This window comes from Emydura macquarii, unplaced genomic scaffold (genome assembly GCF_026122565.2).
Source record: "Emydura macquarii macquarii isolate MOO-44397 ecotype Brisbane River unplaced genomic scaffold, CSIRO-AGI_Emac_v2 contig_554, whole genome shotgun sequence".
Taxonomy (NCBI): Eukaryota; Metazoa; Chordata; order Testudines; family Chelidae; genus Emydura; species Emydura macquarii.
This window is the reverse complement of record NW_027130691.1, coordinates 10,981,020-11,001,474: the sequence shown is the minus strand read 5'-3', so window position 1 is coordinate 11,001,474 and position 20,455 is coordinate 10,981,020. Positions and strand designations below refer to the sequence as shown.

Below are 20,455 nucleotides of genomic sequence, written 5' to 3'. Positions count from 1 at the left end.
AGTGTGGCTGTAATCAGAAAGTTTATTGCCTAGCACATAACTTACAGTCCTTTAGGCTGCAGGCATATGACAACTAACACTGAGTCAACTGGCCCCAGGTTAGATCCTTGACAGAAAATGTGCGTAGGCTCAGTGGCTCTCTCTCTGGGAATTAGCTACTGACAATAAAATAACCTAATCCATCAATCAGGCGAATGGCAAAGCCCATTGGTCAGGACTCTGTTGTATAATTCCCAAAGCAGCTTTGCTAAAGATCATCACATTCCTAGTTTCTGTCTGCACATCACTTTCATGCCACACAATGTAGCACAGGAGAGCACGATTGAGCAAGAACACGGCAATTGAAACTATGTGGGGGACATGTAATATCTCAGAGGATGAATCACCTTTTTCAAATTACATCCAACCCCAACTTTTCAGTGAACCAAAAAACAGTGCATACTGAGGCCTTTCAGAAGGATTTTTGCTCAATATTCAAACATTGGTGATCCACACATACTGCAATTTATGGGTTGGAAAATATTAACATGAAGCTACCAGTCTCTGCCCAGTTTTTTCACAAACATTTCATTTATTATGCCTTTTGTCTGAGACAATCCTTGTCCCCCTGGTATTACCCAAGGGTTTTAGAGAAACAATCTTTGGTAAGGCCAGCACTGATTAGTGTAATAACGGCTTTCTAACTTGCTGAAATCAGGGAATTAGCTGTCCATCATTCCAAATGAGACTGGAGTTATGTTAGCATGAAGTGACCTCTTGTCCTCAGTTAGTTCAGACTGCATGTAATATTTAAAATAAACCACAGAGGAAGAACAGAAAACAAGAGTAAATCATTCAGTTCTATGGGCTTGATCCTGCAATCGACCAATTTCGGTGGGAATTATACCTAAGGAGAGACTGCAGGATATAACCCTGATTTTGATAAATTAGAGTACACAAGAAAATCTCAGATTTTTCCAGGATTATAATCATTCCAGAATTCACAGATACCCCTAAATTTTCAACACAAAAGAAAAGATTTCTCATAAGAAGTAATTGTCTCTCTCAGTCGTCTGTCTAACTAGACATTTATATTTAACCCATAACCTTGATGCCTGGGTGCTACCATGTTGTATAAGTATTACATGCTGATAAATCCTTTAATTAAACTAGTCTTCTCCAGTGATAGCTGACCTTTTGCTATTGTTCTTTTTAATATAATTTTATTATCAACAAAATCTTTCAAAACTGCATTTTACATTCCAGCATGTGAAGTAAAAATAAGATAATTTGGCTTTGCACTAAAAACTGAAAGAAACTGACCTCAGTCAGGTTGAAGGCAGTATTTTCCAGCAGGGATTTGTTGGGTAAACTGAGTGATATGTTTTCCAGGTAGCGCAGCAGGGTCCCTGGGTACTGGAAGTTTCCTCTCTCCTCTGTCAATTTAGTTATGATAGGATGATAGGCATCTGTGGAGAGCTAAAAGACAACATTGTCTCATCACTACATATCCTGGTAATCCATTATTTCCATACTTAACTACACGAAAGTAAAGCAGCAGTTCAGGGCCTAATTCTCTCCAAAACCCCACACTCTATGCAAGTAATGCAACTCCAGGACTGGTCCTATGTGTCTCTCTGGCAGTAGAGCCAGAGAAAGAGAGAAATGGTTTACTGCTTAATCCAATCTCTCCATGCATGGGAGGTAACTCCTAGTTCAAGATTCCCTTCCAGTAGCCTGACGCAGTGCAAATTGTAAGGCTCTGATTATGCACAATAGATCAAAAGCCTAGGAAGATAGGTTATTAGCATAGTATACACACACACACACACACAGATATTCTCTCTCTCTCTCTCTCTCTCTCTCTCACATACACACACACACACACACAGTGTAACAAAGCTGGGAAAGAAATGAAACCAATAAATACTATTGAAATTAATTTGTCGTCTGCTTGTTCTTTTAATTAGAAATTCAGGTCAGGTCCTTCCTGTCTACTCTGGTTTCCTGAAAGGCTCTATGAACAAGAAGAAAACTAATAGGATTTTAATAATCAGAGACATCAACAAAGAACAACCAGATTGAGAAGGAGTTATTTTTGTTTAGACTATATAAAACACTTGTATATTTACTTTAAACATCTATTATAGATCTGGTTAAAATTTTTCAAATTACAATATTTTTAAAAAAGGAAAAACATTTGGCAAAAATTTCATGATTTTCCCCATTTTACTATTTCCAAAATTTAAATGTTCACAAAGTTTTGAATAAGAGAAAGGAGGAGAGGGATTTTTCCCCTTTGTTTCCCTAAACCAGCTCTAATCTTTTATTAAAGAAATCACTTTTAAAAAGGAAATTCCTCCCTTTTCTCTGAGAGCTCTGATTAATTATAAGAGCATTAAAATAAATCTTTATAATGAAAACCGGATGTGACCTAAACAATGGAAAGGCTGCTACCTCTCTGTAACACACATACATTTTAATATCAAGATAGCAAAACAGGATTGAGAAGGGAAGTTATTGTTGATATTAAAGAAAAAAAGTTCAGAGGATTGTCCTACCATGGGATTTGTAGTGGTTGTCATGATGGGCCATAAAGGTGTTGAAGAAAGCAAAAGTTGCTTGCCTAGGAAAAAAGAAATCATCATTTTAAAAAGTTTGCAGCAATAGATGTATTTTAAAAAACTAAAACAAAACAAAAACACAGCTTAGTAGATCTGTGAGAAATATTCACAATACAATTCTGGGAAATTTAAGCCAAGACTATGCGATTTGTTTGCATTTTCCTGAGTTCCAATATTGAAACTAGACTCATGTATTTAATCAGTTTAATTTCCCATTTCTAGTCAGTTTTGCTTTCCAGTTCTTATGCGTAGGCCAACGCTGTTTCAGCTGGATTTCTAACACTGCAAGGGAGTGTTTTTCAATTTAAAACACAAAAATGATTTCCATGGAACTTTAAATTCATGGAAACATTTATACAGAGAGAAGAAGGTTGGCCTTGTGGCTAACGACACATGAGATCCAAATTCAATTCCCAGCTCTGTCACAGAGGATCAATAGGACATAGGCAAATTGTGCCTCAGTACTCCATATGTAAAACAGGGATGCTATCTCCCTTTCTCCCACACTTTGTCTATCTTTTCTATTTAGATTAGAAGCTCTTCTGAACAGGGATTGTCTCTTAATCTGTGTATGTACAGCACCTAGCACAATGAGATTCCAGTTTGAGTTGGGACCTCTAGGAAATAATGTAATACAAATACATTTATATTTTGAACCTAAATTTCTTGACAGGATTGTAATTGGAGCATGCCATTCAAAGCAGTGACTCTCAACCTTTCCAGACGATTGTACCCCTTCAGGAGTCTGATTTGTCTTGCATACCACCAAGTTTCACCTCACTTTAAAACTACTTACTTACAAAAATCAGACAAAAATACAAAAAAGTGTCACAGCACACTGTTACTGAAAAATTACTTACTTTCTCATTTTTACCATATAATTATAAAATAAATCAATTGGAATATAAATATTGTACTTGCATTTCAGTATATAGTATGCAGAGCAGAATAAACAAGTCATTGTTTTTATGAAATTTAACTCTGTGCTAACTTCACCAGTGCTTTTTATGTAGCCTGTTGTAAAAGTAGGCAAATATCTAGATGAGCTGATGTGCCCCACTGGAACACCTCTGCATACCCTTAGAGGTACATGTACTCCTGGTTGAGAACGACTGATCTAGAGCACTGAAATAGTAGAACAAAATCAATAGATGGCCCTTCGGAAATAAAAATCTTTGAGAAATAGACAAAGGGTGAAGCCCCTAGCGCAACTGAAATCAACAAAGGTTCCTATTGAAGTCAATGGGACCAGGATATTACTCAAAGTCGGAACAAAAGGGAGTAACAAAAGGATGGCAGCTATTAATTGATGGGTAGGCGTGCAAGTCCTGTACAAAAGCAAGTGAGTATATATCCTCAAACCAACCGACATTCCTGCATGCACTTAAAATATGGCATCTGCAAGAAGTCTGAGCACCATTCCAGATAATGTCTCCATTAGCTATTTCAGTTGACTTCAAGCAACAGAGAAAGCTGCTTTTAATCAGCCTGGCTTTACCAAGAAATGTCACTCACTGTTACTAAACTCAGTGAAGGTTACCATATGAGTATGTCATAAATGTTTTACTTAGACAAAAAGCATAAACTAGATTTTTGGATGCTCTCCAGTGGTTCCATGTTAAATTTATTGATTCCTCTGCATGTGGATCATTTGTGACCAGAAAAGTAAAACTTTCTGTCTCAGAATTTATATCATGCTCAGTATATTTTGGCATTTGGGCACAATCATCAGATATTAGTGCTATTTGTTATCTAAAATTTGGTACTGATTCCAAAATAAGCATGGCTATTCATTCTACTTTTTAAAAAAGTTAGATTCCTAATTAAGCTTTTGATAACATTAGCCCAACTCCACTGAGGTCACAGAGGGTGAACTGTTCGTTATATAAGCTGCCATTATCAGCAACCACTAGTGCTTCTGCAGATCATGTCACAACTTCATGGATGTCAATACTTGTGGGAATTTAGAAAAAAAAAAAAAAAAGATTCTTGGCCTATAAAAATGCCTGATCAACCCACTGCAGTCTGCCCTTGCTAGAGAAAAAAGAGCCATGAGAAAGCAGCATGCTCAGCAATGCCCACCTCAAGTGTTCAAAAATCATGAGCCAGGCCTCTAAAAATCATAGGATTTGCTTAAAAAAAAAAATCACAAGGATTTAAAAAAATAAATTTTGGGTGTTTTTCTGCTTTCCAGTTTCTGAGCCTTTATCAAGCTTCTCTCCACAACCATGAGGACTAGAAACTTGCTTTTCTTTTCTAAATTAAAGCCAAGATTCTCACATGACACCTGGGGATTTAATGGGGAAAAGCCACCAAATATTGTGAGACGGAGTTAAAAAAAAAATCACAGGAGTTTGAAATACAGAACAAAACTTCTAAAGTTGCAAAGCAGCACTTAGGGATTCATCCATGTCTCTTCTCAGAGCATCAGTAGGGGCGAGAGGTGTTATACACAGTTAAAACCCTGTGGAATGCTTCAAAAATGTAGGCTTCAGTGGGAGTTGGGTGTCTAACCCCCTTAGGCCCCTTTGAAAATCTCAGCTATAAGCAATAATGGCTTGTGACTTGCTATTGTAAGCCCACAACAACATCACAATGCAATATTAGGTACAGGGTCAAATTTGTCATGTTTTCAAATTTAAGGCAAACAATGTAAAATTAGGAGCAAAATTATATGAGACTGAAACCATGGGAACCCATACATACTGCAACCATGGGAACATCCCCAGCAAAATTTTTTCCAAGGTGCACCCACTATTTTAAATGGTACATGCAGACAGGTGGGCAACTTGAATGGATAACAACTGTGCATTCGTGAACACTGAAAAGGTTTAAAAAGTTAGTATTCTTCTGGTATTTATATAAAAGCCATACTTGTCTGACAGTGAAACAGCGCACACATATAGCTGGACTGGAGCAATTTAAAAATCTAGAGCACTTGAGTTCAGTAACATAACATTCTTGTGTTATATTAAACCAAGAAGTGAGATTTATAGTAGCTTTGGATTTGATGGTGTTATAGTAACATTGGTTTGTTGTGATAGATACAACAACCAAATACCTTCGTAATTTTGCCAACATGACGAAAACATTTTAAATTTATTAAGACAGTTTAATATTTTCAAACACTGCACTGAAATATTAATGCTATTTCAGGCACCAAATGAATGTTTTCCCAATCAACATGCTTTAAGACATTCACAAGAATGATTTTTTTTTAAAATAGGTCCCTTTGCCATTGTGAAATTAGTTAAAAGGAAAGGGTTTGGTTTATTTAATATTTATTGGACATTTTCTAAATTTGGAAAAATAAGAGAACAAAAACGGATGTTCAAAGCTTGCCCTATTAGCATAGAGTGTCTTAAAGTAGTTTATGAATAATCTTGGCTATTTTAAAGATCTAAACCTGCACATATGCTCAGAATAAGCTAGTACTATAGACTCTTCCTTTTTATAGCCCAGCTTCCATTGAAATCAATTGAAATTTTCTCCATGGACTTTAATGGATCCCTTCTCACCTACCTATCTACTTGTATGGCCCCCCCACCCTTGTGGTAACTGAGCTCCTCCCCAAGCACTTAAGAGAGAGAGAGAGAGAGATTGTTCTATTTTATTTGCTTCTAGCCTGTAGGAGATGTAGTCTGATCAGCTTACAGATCTATTTGTTTATGAGTGAGTGGAGGAACAACATGTATGTGCGTCTGCGAAGTTGTGAGAGAAAACTAAACTGAAGGACTGAGTGTTGTGTTTAACTGGTTCATGGTCATTATCACCCACTGCAGGAGAGAGTTACATAGTCCATAGCCAGCTCCTTGGAAAGTTAAGCTTTTGATAGTGGCTGACAGTTTCATTGGTCCAGTGGAACAACGCTGTCATGGGAGGTCATGGTCGCAGAAGGAAAAGCAATCTCAGATAGCACAGCCAAAGGAGGGCATTGAATATCAGAGTAGAGATCTTGAACTGGATGCCGCACACAATAGTATTGAAAGTAAAGCACTGATGTGCACACTATGATTTGTGCTGCTAAGTAAGTTGGCTTTTGCGTTTTATACCAGATAGAGCTATTCAAGGTTCGTGGCTTCATTCTTAGATATAAGCGATTGCTATGATCAATCCTGGAAGTCAGGAACACACAGACCTGTCTATGGTGATCTAGGTCATGTATTGAGTGTTACAAAGAGGCACTGTAATTGGGAGTGTGATTAGAACAGGTTTAACCCCTTTAGCTCTGAATAATTTACTAGAGACATATGAAATCAGTCAAACCTCAAGTGTGGCCATATGTGCCAGGAAGACTCCTGAAGTTTTAGTCAAGAGAATAAATGTTTTAGAACCATTATCTGGACACAAGCATCTCCTGTCAGTAGCCTCTCTGTCAGTCAATGGCTTATATTAAAGATCTTAGGACAAGTGATGGAGTGCATGGACCATTGTCTGGCAAAGCTGACATCTGCTTAAATGCAGATTGTTTGTATTTCTATAGTGCTTCTCTTTTAAGGTCCTCCAAAATCTTCGCAAGCATATGTTAACTAAAAGCCTTCTTCATATTATCATTCCCATTTTACTGATGGCAAAGAGAGGCTGAGTGAGTGGGCTTGAGGTTACACAATGAACCATCAGCAAAGCTTGGGATGGGAACTGGGAGTCCTGATTCCCCCTACCTTTCTCGAACCTCTAGAGTTTAGTGATTGCTCCTTTGTTCCTCTTCTCTTTCTCCCACAGAGTCCTAGCAATGGCTGGATTCTGCTCAGGTTTTCTTCTCAGCCAATGGGTGAGATGAGATTCAGTGGGTGCCTTTGAGTGACATGTCTGAGGGGCTGTACCCCAGGATGAGAAACAAACACCTCCCTTGAAACTGATGAAGTGATTCCTATAAACATTTATATCCGCAGATTATCTGCCTTTAAAACATTTGGTTTAATGACGGAGCTTTATGAAATCACAATTTATGAACTTTTTTAAAATCAACGTTCATTCAGTCAGAATATGCTCCCACTTACCAATAGCAGCTGTAAAATAGTATTCAATTTCCTGGGCGGTGAGTGCTCTTTCCCATATGATAAACTCATCAAAAGCCCCATTCACATAGCGCTTGCTCTGATCACTCTCTGTCCCAGTTAGTAGATTCGCATTGGGGTCCCCATAGCTGTAGGAGACTTTCCCATTTGGGTCAGTGGTATTTAGAGTTCCATTGACGTAGACTTTCAAACCTTCTTTTGATTTCCATGTGAAGAGAATATGAGTCCAGTAAGGACCTGCAAAACATTAAAACTCACTGTAAAATCCATGAATCAACTTCATTTACAGCCTTTCCTATTCAATAAATTTTAACTTAGTTAAAATGCATTTAAACTGCATTTCATTTGTGCACTGCAATGGAGCTATAACAGAAGTGTCAACACTGAATTATGGAGCAATGATATCATGTACATTACTATTTACTCACAAGGGAAAGTCCATACTTTGGCAGAACCCTTGTTGACTTCAGTGACTTTTTGCCAAAATCCTTCCTCAGGCTCATTGCAATTGCATAAATTATGGTATGGGCCCCGATCTAAAGACCTTATTCAGTCCTATCTCAGGCAAAACTCCTGCTGCAGCGAAGGCTGCATAAGAACTTCAGGACTGGAGGATATGCAAATACAGACCAATTAAAGGTTGTTGCAGATTACATGTCACGCGGAAAAGGTCTAAATATTACTTTAATCCATGTGACAATTATTATAAGTAACTACATAATGCAAATTATTCTTATCTAACAGCTTTCCTCACAAAGCACTTTTACAAAAGATTAATTAAACTTCATAACTCCTTTATGGCTGTAAGGTAAGGAAGTATTATTTTCCCCATTTTCCAGATGAATAAATTGAGGCAAAGAAAGGTTCCGTGACTTTCTCTGCCATAATTACAATCCACAAATCCTATAAACTAGTGCTCTTTTCTAACCATTAGACCCTATTGCTTCTCACTTAGTAACTTGCATTCTGGATCAGAAGACAGAAATAATAAGATATTCATTTTAAAATACATTATTAATAATCATGCAAATGCATTGCCAGGACTTCATTCTTACCAGATAAATGGGCAAGGTGTATCATGTAAGCATGGAATATTTACCCAAAAGGGTTACCAGAGAGATTTAAAATTAAAGAGGATGTGAAGCTGGACTTTCACTCAGCTTCAAAATGCACTGAGTCAGGACTCTGAAGGCTTCATCCTGCACTCCTCACTCACTCTTTTTCAGATAAACCCCTATTCTTCCTCTGATGTCGATAAGAATTTTACTTAAGCAGAGACTGGGGAATGCAGGATCTGACCTGTGGATGGTGACTTGAATTGCTACTCTGCTGTATATAATGTCACCGACATTCTAATCCCCACTTTCTCTCTTGGGAAGTGAAGCCTTCCACTTACTTCCTCATGTCTCATATTCTCTTTCTATCTAGATATGGGAGCGATGAGCACAGCTATGCATCTCCCTATTGAACCCTCAACAGTGAAACCGAACTTTACCTGGTGGACTGAAGCTTGCCTCCCACTTCATTGAATTCCCACGGGCATAAAATTCCACAGAGCCTTCATCTTCATTTGAGCAGATTTTGAAACCACTGGAAATGACCTGTCCACCATAGGCTGGGATAAACTTAGTCTGCTGCTCCAGAGTCTTCCAGAAAAAGGAAAATGATACTCCTGATGGAAGCAAATGGAGAGAGATGTTGCTAATGTGAAACAGGTGGGGTTAAAAAGCATCAAACACTCTAGAGTTCACATAGCCAATAGGTATGTGGGGGCAGATCTTCAGCTGGCATGAGTGGTATGACTGCTTAAGTCAATGGAGCTATGACAATTTACATCAGCTAAGGATCTGCTCTTGGTTGTATAACAAACTGGCATATACACAGCACATGATAATACCGATTACTACTCAAGTATCCAATCCTAGTCATGACTAAACAAAAGACATTAACCATGCTAGTATTTTTAAACTTGAAAAAATCTCATCATATAAATGAGGAGAGGGTTATGCTACAGTTCTTACAGGTATTGTACTGCTGCCTATGAGGTTATTGCAGGGACCAGAGCATCAGTGTGATGGGAAGGGACACTATCTTCCTGGAAAGGGTACCAGCTTTTACAAAGCCATAACCAGCAACCTTTATTTTCCCCAGTCTGAGATTCTCAAATCTACACACACACAAAAATCAAGCACTCTCTTCCTGACTACAGGTGTGACCCTATAAACACTCGCATATATGAGTAATCCTGCTAAATTCAGCAAAAGGTTTTGGAATATTTTTGTACTGTAAAATTGCACAAATCTTCATATTACACATTGAAAACAGTATTTCTTTAATAAAGGAACACTGCTTGAATTGTAAACAGCAAAGCAAGTGTCCCTTACATCTCAGCACTGCATTAAAGCGGCTCTGCAGACAGGCCCAAACAATTAAAAAGAAAGTGGATAGATGAACTGCTTCCTAAAGACATGTGTCTCAGGGAATAATGGCATGAAGTACTAAGAAGAATAAAATCTAAGCGGATTGCACACACAGAGTACACTTACACACAGGATACTGGACTGGAGGGAGACTTGCCTTGTCAAAACACCTGCCTGATGACAGCAAGTATCTATAGGCTGCCCAAATAACCCAGTAGCAAATGGGCAGAGTAACTCTGCTGAGGCCTGAACCCAGGAGTTAGTCTACCGGTGTGCAAAAGAATGTTTATAAGCAGGAGCTCCTGCAAGACAGCGCACTCTCACAAAAAGCAGAGGCATTGATTCAGAAGAAGTAGTCACCAGCTGAAAATCCACTTTGGGTTTCCCGTGGATGTCTGCCATCTAAATACTGACCCTGCTTAGTGTGAGAGATCGTAATGCAAGGTGAAAGGACCACCACACATTTTCCCAGTGGCCAGCTATGTCTGTTGTAGGTAACTCAACCCAGGTCTCCTGAGTTTAAGGCTAACAAACACCTGAACCGCTGAACCACCCAATACCATATCAGCACCATGAAAAGGAATTATAGATCAGGAGTTTGGAATAAAACCTTAAATCCTCCTGAAACGCACTTTATTTCTTTTTGAAATGATGAACCTAAAAGTGAAATTAAATGAGCTCATTGTAAACCTCAGCATAAAAATCCACATAGAATTTAGGAAAGTAATTTTATCCAAATAGTTTGACTGCATATAAAAATTCCTCATGGTCAAATATAAATTACATTCTGTCTCAACAGATGTCTGTAATAACCCTGAGCAGGGAGCCCCTCCATAGTTAAACAAAACAAAGACAGATAGGAGGGGAGGGAATGGGAGAGTTGAACTATAGAGCTTTGTCATTTACAACAGGCTTATTACTTCCAAGAACATACATAGACTTCCCCAGACCAAAACCAAAATCTTTGCAATGTCCTCAGCTCAGCTGAGAGTAGAGCTTCACCATTAAGGAAGGCACTGACACTTTTATGCACTTCATTGCTTCTCTGAATAACTGGCCTCATCAGGGTGGAGTGAAAAAGAACAAAACCCACGTGTACTACAGTCCACAGGGACTATTCTATTTTATTCATGGTCCATACAGTGCTAATCACTGTAGTATTTGATCGCCTTCCATTAGTGCATTCAGATATGTAACTAGCATCTGTCATGTAACTCAGTACTGCACTACATTAAAGTGCACTAGAGAACCACCAGCAGAGTCTACACAGACCATTTTAGAAATCACACCCCCATAGTGCACATTACCCACTGTGTAGGCACACCCGGAGACAGATCTGAGTTATTGCTTATGTTCTGCACCAATAATCATCAGCTTTAAGGATTTGGGAATTCCATTCACCCTTCTTGATTTCAAGTCATAAGACCCCTACTCTGAGTTTGTTTCTTCCCCCTTTGAGTTTTGAGTTAGGATGAAGCAAAATAAGACAAATCAAAACTCCTCCAATGCTGTAGAGTTTAGCATGGTTTTAACCCCAAATCAAAACACCCTCCCCACCCCAAAACTTCCTGGGAGGAAAGACTAAATATTTGCTACAGACCTGCTCAGATTTACAAGCCTCCATGAACTTTTTGGTGACCTGGGGCAAGTTTTGGGCCCCACAAGAATAAAGGTAGAAAGATGGAGCCTACAATATAATACAGGCTGATTTTTTTTTTAGAATTTGGATGCCCAATTCCCATAACAACTAATAGGATTTGACCATCCAAATGCATTTGGGCAGCTTTAAGAATCTCAGCCATAGTGTCTAATGTTATTAGAAGAGTCATGCTTTGGTGTAGGTACTGCTGGGGTTAATGCAGCCCAGCTGTCTAGGTCTCCAACTCTCCATTGCCCCAACTCTGACAGAGATCTGTGTTCCTTGAGAAATTTATTATGGATGGTGAGAAAATCAAGCTTGGAGAAATTTTTCTTAACTTCAATAGACTGGCGGGAGAAAGGTGGGGAGAAGAGATGAGAGGATTGTCCAGTAGTTAGGGCACTAGCCCAGAACTCATGATCAAGTCCCTGTTCCACCACAGACTTCTTGTGTCACCTTGGGCAAGTCACTTAAGTCAGCCTGTTTTCATTCTGCATCTGTAAAATGGGGATATTAGCATTGGCTTCCCTCACAGGGGTGTTGTGAGGATAAATATGTTCAAGGTTGAGAGGCACACCATTAACTAGGATAATGGAAATTATATACTTACTGAAGGTAGACACCGCACAATTGCCCAAGGCCTCTAAATTTTGATACAGAGAAGTTTCATCAGGCTAAGACAAAGTGCAGTGTAAACGTGGCAGCTCTTGCCCAGGGTCTAACTTAAGAAGATCAGGCGTCAGCTGTGGTCAGGGTTGGTGTTTTTCATTTTAATTTCAGGTATGTTGGCTGTTTGAAACCTTTCCTAATGCATTCCATCCTGGTAACTGCAAAGCCTTCTCTTCTGAAACTGCAGCTGGATTACTCTCTTGTGCAACATTTAAGGCAAACTTAGAAGTAGAACTGGTCAGGAATTTTTCAACAAACTATTTTTTCCACCAAAAATTGCTAATTTGTCAAAAATGAAATCTTTTGCAAAAGAAGGTCAATTTTGACAAATTTCCCAAGTAGAAAAGTGTTTAGAAAAAACTTTCAAAATTGTCAAAATGTCCCATTTTGACATTTTCAAACTGGAATATTTGGGGGGTTTTGAGTCAAAATGAACGGTGTTTCAAACATTTAGTAAATTTAGACCAAATAGGTTTTTAAAAGATCAAAATTGAAACCACAAGTTTTGATTGACCCAAACTTTATTTAATTTGGAAAAAAAATGTGCAAGATTTCAACTTTTCCTTCTTGATTCAGGACAGGAAGGTTTTTGGGTATTTTTGGACATCTCGAAAATTTTCATGGAATTGGAAAACCATTTCCCACCCAGCTCTACTTAAAGCAAATCCATACAAATATAACCAATGCACACTGAGACCTGTTTATTGTATCTTAAAAAAGGTGTCATTTTGGACAAAATTATAGCCCACAACTATCATAGATTTAGTTTTATTTAAGGGCAGCATGGAAGACCTTTCCTTTAGAAAAGGTTGTTTAGCCACTGTAGTGGTTCAATATTAACTATTTATGTGATTCTTCTCTTCACATTATCTGCTGAATATTCAGTGTTTTATGGCTTTAATGTTCTTATTTGTGAGGTGCTGAGAATGGCACCATAAAAAATAAAATTTATTCTGATTATGTTATATTATAGTTCTAGAAATAATATGATTTATTGATGGTTTTATTTCCCACTGGTATAAAAATATATGTAAGATATGTATTATATAAAGAAATATGCCTGCTCTACTCTTCTCAGGGAGCAACTAAGTATTGACTGGTATATGAATTTTTAATCACTTTTTTAAAATGGTAACAGTATTTGGCTATACTAGCCTAGTATGAATAAATCTTGTGTCATGTCTTGTCACTAGCTTAAATAATGGCCTAAATTAATAAAAGCAAGGAAATTCAATATTAACACTGCCACTTAACTTACCCATTAGGCTTAGGTACTGCAGAAGTTATAGAATATTTAAAAAAATAAAATAAAAAAAAATCACATGTACCATTCTGTATTGATCTCTTCAGTTTCAATGCATTTCTCATCTATCTAGCAGCTATTTTGTTCATTCATGTAACGTTTTTAATCTTTTTCTCTAAATCATTGCCTTGATTACACCAAATAATTTGTGACTTGAACCATAATTTTATTTGTCATTTTAATCTTTTACAATATCAACATATGGTGAGGGCTCTAAAATAGTCTCGGTGGGGAAAAAAATGCAGAGGAGAGAGAATCAAGTGATGTGAAAATAACTGAAAGGTGAAAACAACCATTTGTTGTTGTTTATAATCTTTCCAAAGCATATTTTTTATTAATGTTGGGGAAGCACTGAAATGTATTGCAACTTTTAAAAACTCTTGCACACTGTATATTTAAAGAATATGGTTAGTATTGCCAACCCCAGACATTCAACAATCATACGGACCAGACCCTGAAAAATCAAGATATCTGTTAAAATAAAACATTGGGTTCTTTTTATTTGACTTCTAGTGTTTGATCTTTTACGGTTCTCATTTTCAAGCTTTTCTCTTCAACCTCAAAGGATAGAACTTTTTTTTTTTTTTTTTTTTTTTTTTTTTTTTTAAATAATGAAATGTGAGATTCTAATGTAGTTACACAAACTCCAGCAGCTCATGCTTTAAGAAAAACATCCAATACTCCTGGTAAAATCAAGTGAGTTGGCAACTCACCAACTCAAATGATTTCCCTCCACCCTATGGGGGCATGGCCTCTGGACACCCAGAGTTGTCCGAGAGGCATGGGAAACCTTGAACAATGTCCCTGGCCTCCTATTAATTCCCTGGGATCCAAGCAGTCCTTGGAGATCCATGTGGTCTGTGGGTGAACCCTGAAGCCTGTTTTGGAGGGGGGGAGGATTCCCCTCTGCACCTGATGGAATGAATGGGGAGAAAAAAAACTCACTGAGATCTCTTCCCTTTAGTATCCTCCCTGGTTTTTCGTGCTAATGGGGTGATGAGAGTTGCCAATTATAGTACTGGGGGGGGAAGGTGCAAGGGGTAGGACTAGGATAGAGTTAAGGTTATTGAAATTGGTAAAGTGGGGGGGAGGGAGAAGAGACAGACTTCATGGGAGAAAAATTGGTGGGGGGAAAGATGAGAAAAAGAATGGTGTTGATAATGATAAGAAGGGAGCAGGGCATGGTAAGCAGTGGATAGTGAGATAAGGCAGCAGAGAGGACAGTTTAGCCTGAATAAAAGCTACTGGACTGGGCCCACAATCTGTGTAGTATTTATTTAAACCACACCCCACTTGGTGTAATCAACCCTTCAACTGCATCTGGCAAATATTTTAGCTGTCGGCTGACAGTTTTTTTAATCCAATACCAAACAAAAGAAAAAAATTAAATGTTATATCACAGCTGAAGAAAAAAAAAAAAGACGAGGTTGTGAATGCTGATGGCTTGCAGCTGCTGCAAACTCTGTTCCAGCAGCCTCTCTGATGTCTTTGAGCCATGGAAGTTGGTCTTGCATATTATACATATATTTTAAAAAATAATTTGACTCCAAACATAGGCTGCATGATTTTAGGCAAGGCTGCCTTGGGTAAATTCTTCCCCTGCACACCTAGGAAGCATTTTCATTAGCTATTCCGGGGACGGAAACTAACCCACCAGAACCGGCACCATGTTAAGGATGCCATGTGGAATTGTGTTCGATAAACAGATGGCTAAGTTCAAAAGTTTTAAGACTGGGTATTCACAGTACTGGCTGGGGGCACCGGCGAGCTAAGAACTACCCAGAAATGAAAAATTAAGGGGCTTGTCAAGCATAGCAAACCCAAAATTTCAGCCTAGTTTTGGTTTATTTTGTGTTGCTATCATTTGTTCATTTAATATAGGGTCTTGTACAAACCTCAGATCACATGATGGGATTACAAACAATGGGCCACCTTCTGCTCTCATTTACCCAGTGTAACTCCAAAGTAATGCCATAGACTTCTGTGGAGTTGCTCTGATTACCGGTCTAAATAAGGAAACTATTTATCCATAGATAACCAACCATGGAAAAAATGCCAACATTCACAACACATATTCTTTACAACCTTCTATTCAGAGGCTCAGTTTTTACGGCCAGAAGGGACCATTAATCATCTAGGCTGACCTCCTGCATAACACAGGCCATAGAATTTCACCCAGCTTTCCCTGCTCCAGGCAACTGCTCTTCTGCAGTGGCCTGCTCAGCTCAGGATTTACATCAGTGCAGGGGCATTCACAGGGGGAAAAAGGGGGCAAGCAAGGGCACTGGCACCCCCAATTGGTGGGGGCACAGAACTCCAGCCACTGGGGCCACAGGGCAGAAAGAGGAGGGAGAGCCAGCTCTTCCGGCCACAGGGGGCACAAAATGTGCCTCTCCAAAAGCGGTCAAACTTTTATTCTTGTGCACGCCCCTGCATCAGGGTAACCAAATGCAGAATTAGTACATATGAGTACATACGTTACAGGAGTAACTTCACTTCCCCTGCCCGCAAAATCCCAGCTTCAGGCTGAGATGTAGGGGTCCATTCCAGCACCCACAGAAATCAGTTAAGAGTTCCCATTGACTAATGGCACACTCCTGCGCTTTTTGCACATCATGCCATTCCTGTCTCTCAAGTGCACCTATAAGCTAGTAAAATCAGCAATGACCCATCAGATCTTTCTAGAAATCATAGGTAGTCTAGTTAATTTTTACTAAGCAACCGGACTACTTTTTGAGCAACAGATGTAGCACTTCGTAACTACAGCTTTACAATCCAGTTCTGTGGCCAGTGAGAATAAAGGCAAAATTCCTCTTCACTGCGGTAACAGGGACTTCTCACTCCTGCCTCTGCGCTGGCCCATGAACTACCCAGAGGCCCTGGTGCTGGTTATACACCTTGTAAATAAACGGTACACTGTGGATTCCCACCACCTTCACTATATACACAGCTCTGGCCTAGCAGTCCCAAGGGGACCCCGCTCCTTTAACAGACTGCTCTCCACTATCTCTCTCCTCCCCCGGCTGCCCACTTCCCCCACTGTCTTTTTCTCTGGCTTGGAGTCTGCCTATTGGCTTAATTAGGCTTGCAGATCTGCCCCACTCACAAATTAGACACAGCCTGCTTAATCAACTCTATTCTGCCTTGCTGGATTGGAGCTGTTGGGAATAGAGTGCTTACCCAGGCCTTCTGGCCTCCCATTCTGTCACACACCTCCCCCACCACTTAACCTAACCACAAGGTTCTTCTTTCCTCGTGCTCTTCCTCTCTTACCAGAGAGGCCACCGCACCTGAGAGAATCTTCCCAGGGCAGATTGTGGGGTCTGCTCATCCTCCATCACAGAAAGCACGCTGTGGGGGAGGGAAGTGGACACCCCCACAGCTCAGTTCCTGCCCATTGATCTTTACACCATGGGCATCCCAGGGGGTTACTCTCCCCATTTTCTCCCTTAGTATTTTGCAGAGGATCAAGATTACTCCCTTAATACCCAAGATCACCCAAGGCCCCAGGTTCCCCCAGCTCTCCAAACTGTGCCTGGGTTTCCTCCGCTGGGTTGTAGGGAGCCACCCTTGATCTCAGCTAAGGAGTTTGGGCTGACTGTGTCCCCTTTACCTCCTCCCTTACCTCTCCGGGGACATCTCATTTCCTCCTGACTTGGGCTTTGCTGTCCAGGGGTATTGCCTGCTTCTCTTTTAGGGTCACTCTTCTCTCTCCCCCGTGGTTTCCTTTTCTGTAACATGGGATTCCTTCCACCACCGTGTTTCCCAATTGGGATGGGGCTCCAATCGATGATCAAGACAACTAGATAAGGCAACCCTTCCACTACCCCTGTTTCCAACAAAACTTGCCCCAGATCTCCAGGAGCACCTAGGCTAAAGGGCAGTGTCACTTATCCCCATAAACCCACTATGTCCATGGTTGCTCCTCGAATTATTCAATGAGGCTTCACCAGCTCCCTCCAAACAAGAGAGCAAGCTGAACCCGTACCCACAAGGCCCCTCTCCCATTTCCTCCCCACCACCACAGGAATGATGGACAGTTGTTCTTGTTTCTTCCCTCCAGGCTTGGCCCAGCCACAAATCCATGTACAGGTAGTCCCCCTTTGTGTCTGAGTTGCCCAGCCTGGTAACAAATAATGGGTCGGGCCCCAGATGAAATGCCTCTGGGTTCTTCTTGTCCTGCTGCGGTTCCCCGGTCTTTCTCTAGACCCTTATGTGGTCACACCCGTTTCCTGGGAAAGTCTGCCTCCACGTACTCCTCAGTCAATTTCACAACAGCCTCCACTGTGCCCAGTTGATGCCGCCTGACTCGCATTCGTATATTCTCAGGGAGGCCCTGAAGAAACTGTTCCAACACCAGAGCATTCATTATCTCCACCACCGTTTGGGTAGCTGGTCTCAACCAGCAGGTGGCCCAATCCATCAATCTTTGGGCAAATGCTCGAGGCTGTAAACTTCCTGTCCACCTTGCCAATCTGAACTTTTGGCAGCACTTCTCAGTGGACAGGCCCACCCAATCCAGGACGGCTGCCCTCACGGTCTCATAATTTCCAGCCTGCTCCTCAGTCAGGACCATATAGGCCACTTGGGCTTCCTTCTGACAGATAGGGAGCCAGCCGCAGGGCCCAGGTTGCCCTGTCCCATCTAGCACCTGTGGCTATCCTTTCAAAAATGCCCAGGAATGCATCTGGGTCATCTGCAGGGTCCATTTTGCATAGTTCTAGGCCCTGTGCCCAGGCACCATCCCCCACTGTAAGACTCACCACCTTCTGGAGGAGGTACTGCTGCACATTGGCTTGTTCTCTTATGAAATCCTGCAGGCTTTTCTACTGCTCTGCTTGCCAGGTAAGCAAAGCCTGCCTCTCCCTGTCATGGGATTGTTGAAAACTTTGCAGGGCCTTCTGCATTTCTTCTTTTTGTTTTATCAGCCATTGCAGAGTCTCCTCCATTGCGCAGGACACCAAACCCTTGGGCTGGCTCAAGCTCCACGTGTATAGCAGGGCCTTTTTATTCCTACTTCTGCTCTGGTCCACAAACTACTCAGAGGCCCAAGTGCTGGTTAAACACCTTGTGCAGTTTATTTACAGATTCCCCACCACCTTCTCCATATATACTACTCTAGCCTAGCAGTTCCAGGGGGACCCAGTGCCTGTAAGATGTAGGAAAGAGCAATCGCTCCCCTGCTCCCACTGCCTACTTCCCCCTTTTCCACTACCTGCCTATACCTCTTTGTAGGCTCTGCCAGTCTGCCTAATGTTTTAATAAGGCTCTCTCAGATCTGCCCAACCCACAAATTAGGTACAGCCTACTTAATTAGCTCCATTCTGCCTCGCTGTATTGGAGCTGCTGTGAAAGAGTGCTGACTCAGGCTTTCTGGCCTCCCACTCAATCAACTATAAAACCAGGTCCTTAATCACTAGCATCTTGAAGAGCTATTTAAACCTGAAAAGCAACCTTTGATAAATGGATTTCATACCCTACTCTCCTAAATTTGAAACCTGCAAGACAACACATCTATTGGACATGCTGCTATGCTTGCAGGAGTATTTCTGATCTTTTTGTGCTAAGGGACATTGTTTTGGAACCCAGGCAGCCTTATTCTGCTCGCACAATAACCACTTAGATGCTGGCATAATGCCATGGATTTGAGTGGAGTTACTCCTAATTTAAATGGGTATGCAGGAGAAAAAAAATTGTTTCATAGCTAGCTGTAAACTGTTTTAATTCAATAATTGGCAAAGTCAGAAGTTAAAACTTTAGAGAGTTAACGTCCATTTGCAAAATAAGGACCTCGTTTCAACTACTTACAACTCATAACTTTATGTTCCCTGAGTAATAATTACAGCTAGTTTTTAAACAAAGATTTTTCAGCAAAAAAGAGCTTTTAAAAAAAAAAAAAATAGCTGACGCCAGTATCCTGGAACATCCTCAAATATCTTGAGGTTTCCCGATGATCTGTCTTCAAAGTACAGATATGGCCCAACTCTACTTAGCTACTGACATCTGTTAGGATTATAGCATAATAAAAAAAAATCCAGTAATGATGGCATAGCACTCACCTTCAGGTCCACAAATTTCTGGGTTATTAATGCAAGAGTTTTGATAGCTTCCATAGAAGAGAAAGGTAACTCCTTTTTTTCCAGTGACGTAAATTCCTTTGTTGACCATTCCTTCTACTATATCTAAGAAAGGAAAATTAAAATATAGTCCTTTAACATTCTCATCTGCTGAAAGCTTCTTGGGACATGACTCAAATGACTCAAGCATTTTTAATATGTTTATCTTTCCATCCCCCCTTTTCAGGATAAAATAAATGAAAGACACAGCTTACAGTCTTCTCATTTATAGTCTATGAAAATCATGTCTATCTGCCCTCTCCAATCCCCTGCTCAACTAAATCACTTGTATAGCTGAACCAGCAAGGCCAGAAATTACTACTTGAAAATAGTCTAAGTGAAGTTTATATATTCCAGAGTTCTGAATATATGCAGCACTCTATCAGCATTACTGGCTTATTGTTCAGAAGCAGAGATAGTCAGGAAATTCTTCCCCAACCCTCGGGAAAAATTTTGCCAAAAAACTTAGTTCCCTCCACTCCTCTCCCCCACCAACAATTCTATGTTTTAGAAAATGGCTTTTTGACCATTTTTTAATTAAAAACATCATTTCAAAAGAAGATATTACACCTGCTCTGATCAGAAGGCAGGAATGCATGTATGTGCTTCTGAGACACTCGGGGGCATGACTGATTTTTATTAGTATACAAAAAGGCTGTGTCTCCATTTAATATGCGTAACACCTTG

The 20,455-nt window shown here is 40.2% G+C and overlaps 1 protein-coding gene and 1 long non-coding RNA gene across 4 annotated transcripts in view; both read right to left on the bottom strand.

The window, feature by feature from the left end:
* Positions 1-20,455, bottom strand: part of ADGRD1 (adhesion G protein-coupled receptor D1) — a 248,188-nt gene that overhangs the window by 215,599 nt on the left and 12,134 nt on the right. For all 3 annotated transcript variants that reach the window (XM_067539758.1, XM_067539759.1, XM_067539760.1), the window contains 5 exons: positions 19,712-19,834; positions 9,117-9,293; positions 7,604-7,858; positions 2,541-2,605; positions 1,303-1,458 (listed from right to left, as the gene is read on the bottom strand). In XM_067539758.1, the coding sequence (XP_067395859.1) occupies positions 1,303-1,458; positions 2,541-2,605; positions 7,604-7,858; positions 9,117-9,293; positions 19,712-19,834 (776 nt within the window). The remainder of the gene's footprint in view (positions 1-1,302; positions 1,459-2,540; positions 2,606-7,603; positions 7,859-9,116; positions 9,294-19,711; positions 19,835-20,455) is intronic.
* LOC137147366 (uncharacterized) lies at positions 14,328-18,527 on the bottom strand. Its single transcript, XR_010918192.1, has 2 exons — positions 17,278-18,527; positions 14,328-14,564 (listed from the first exon to the last, which is right to left on the bottom strand). It is a non-coding gene; the product is annotated as an uncharacterized lncRNA (long non-coding RNA).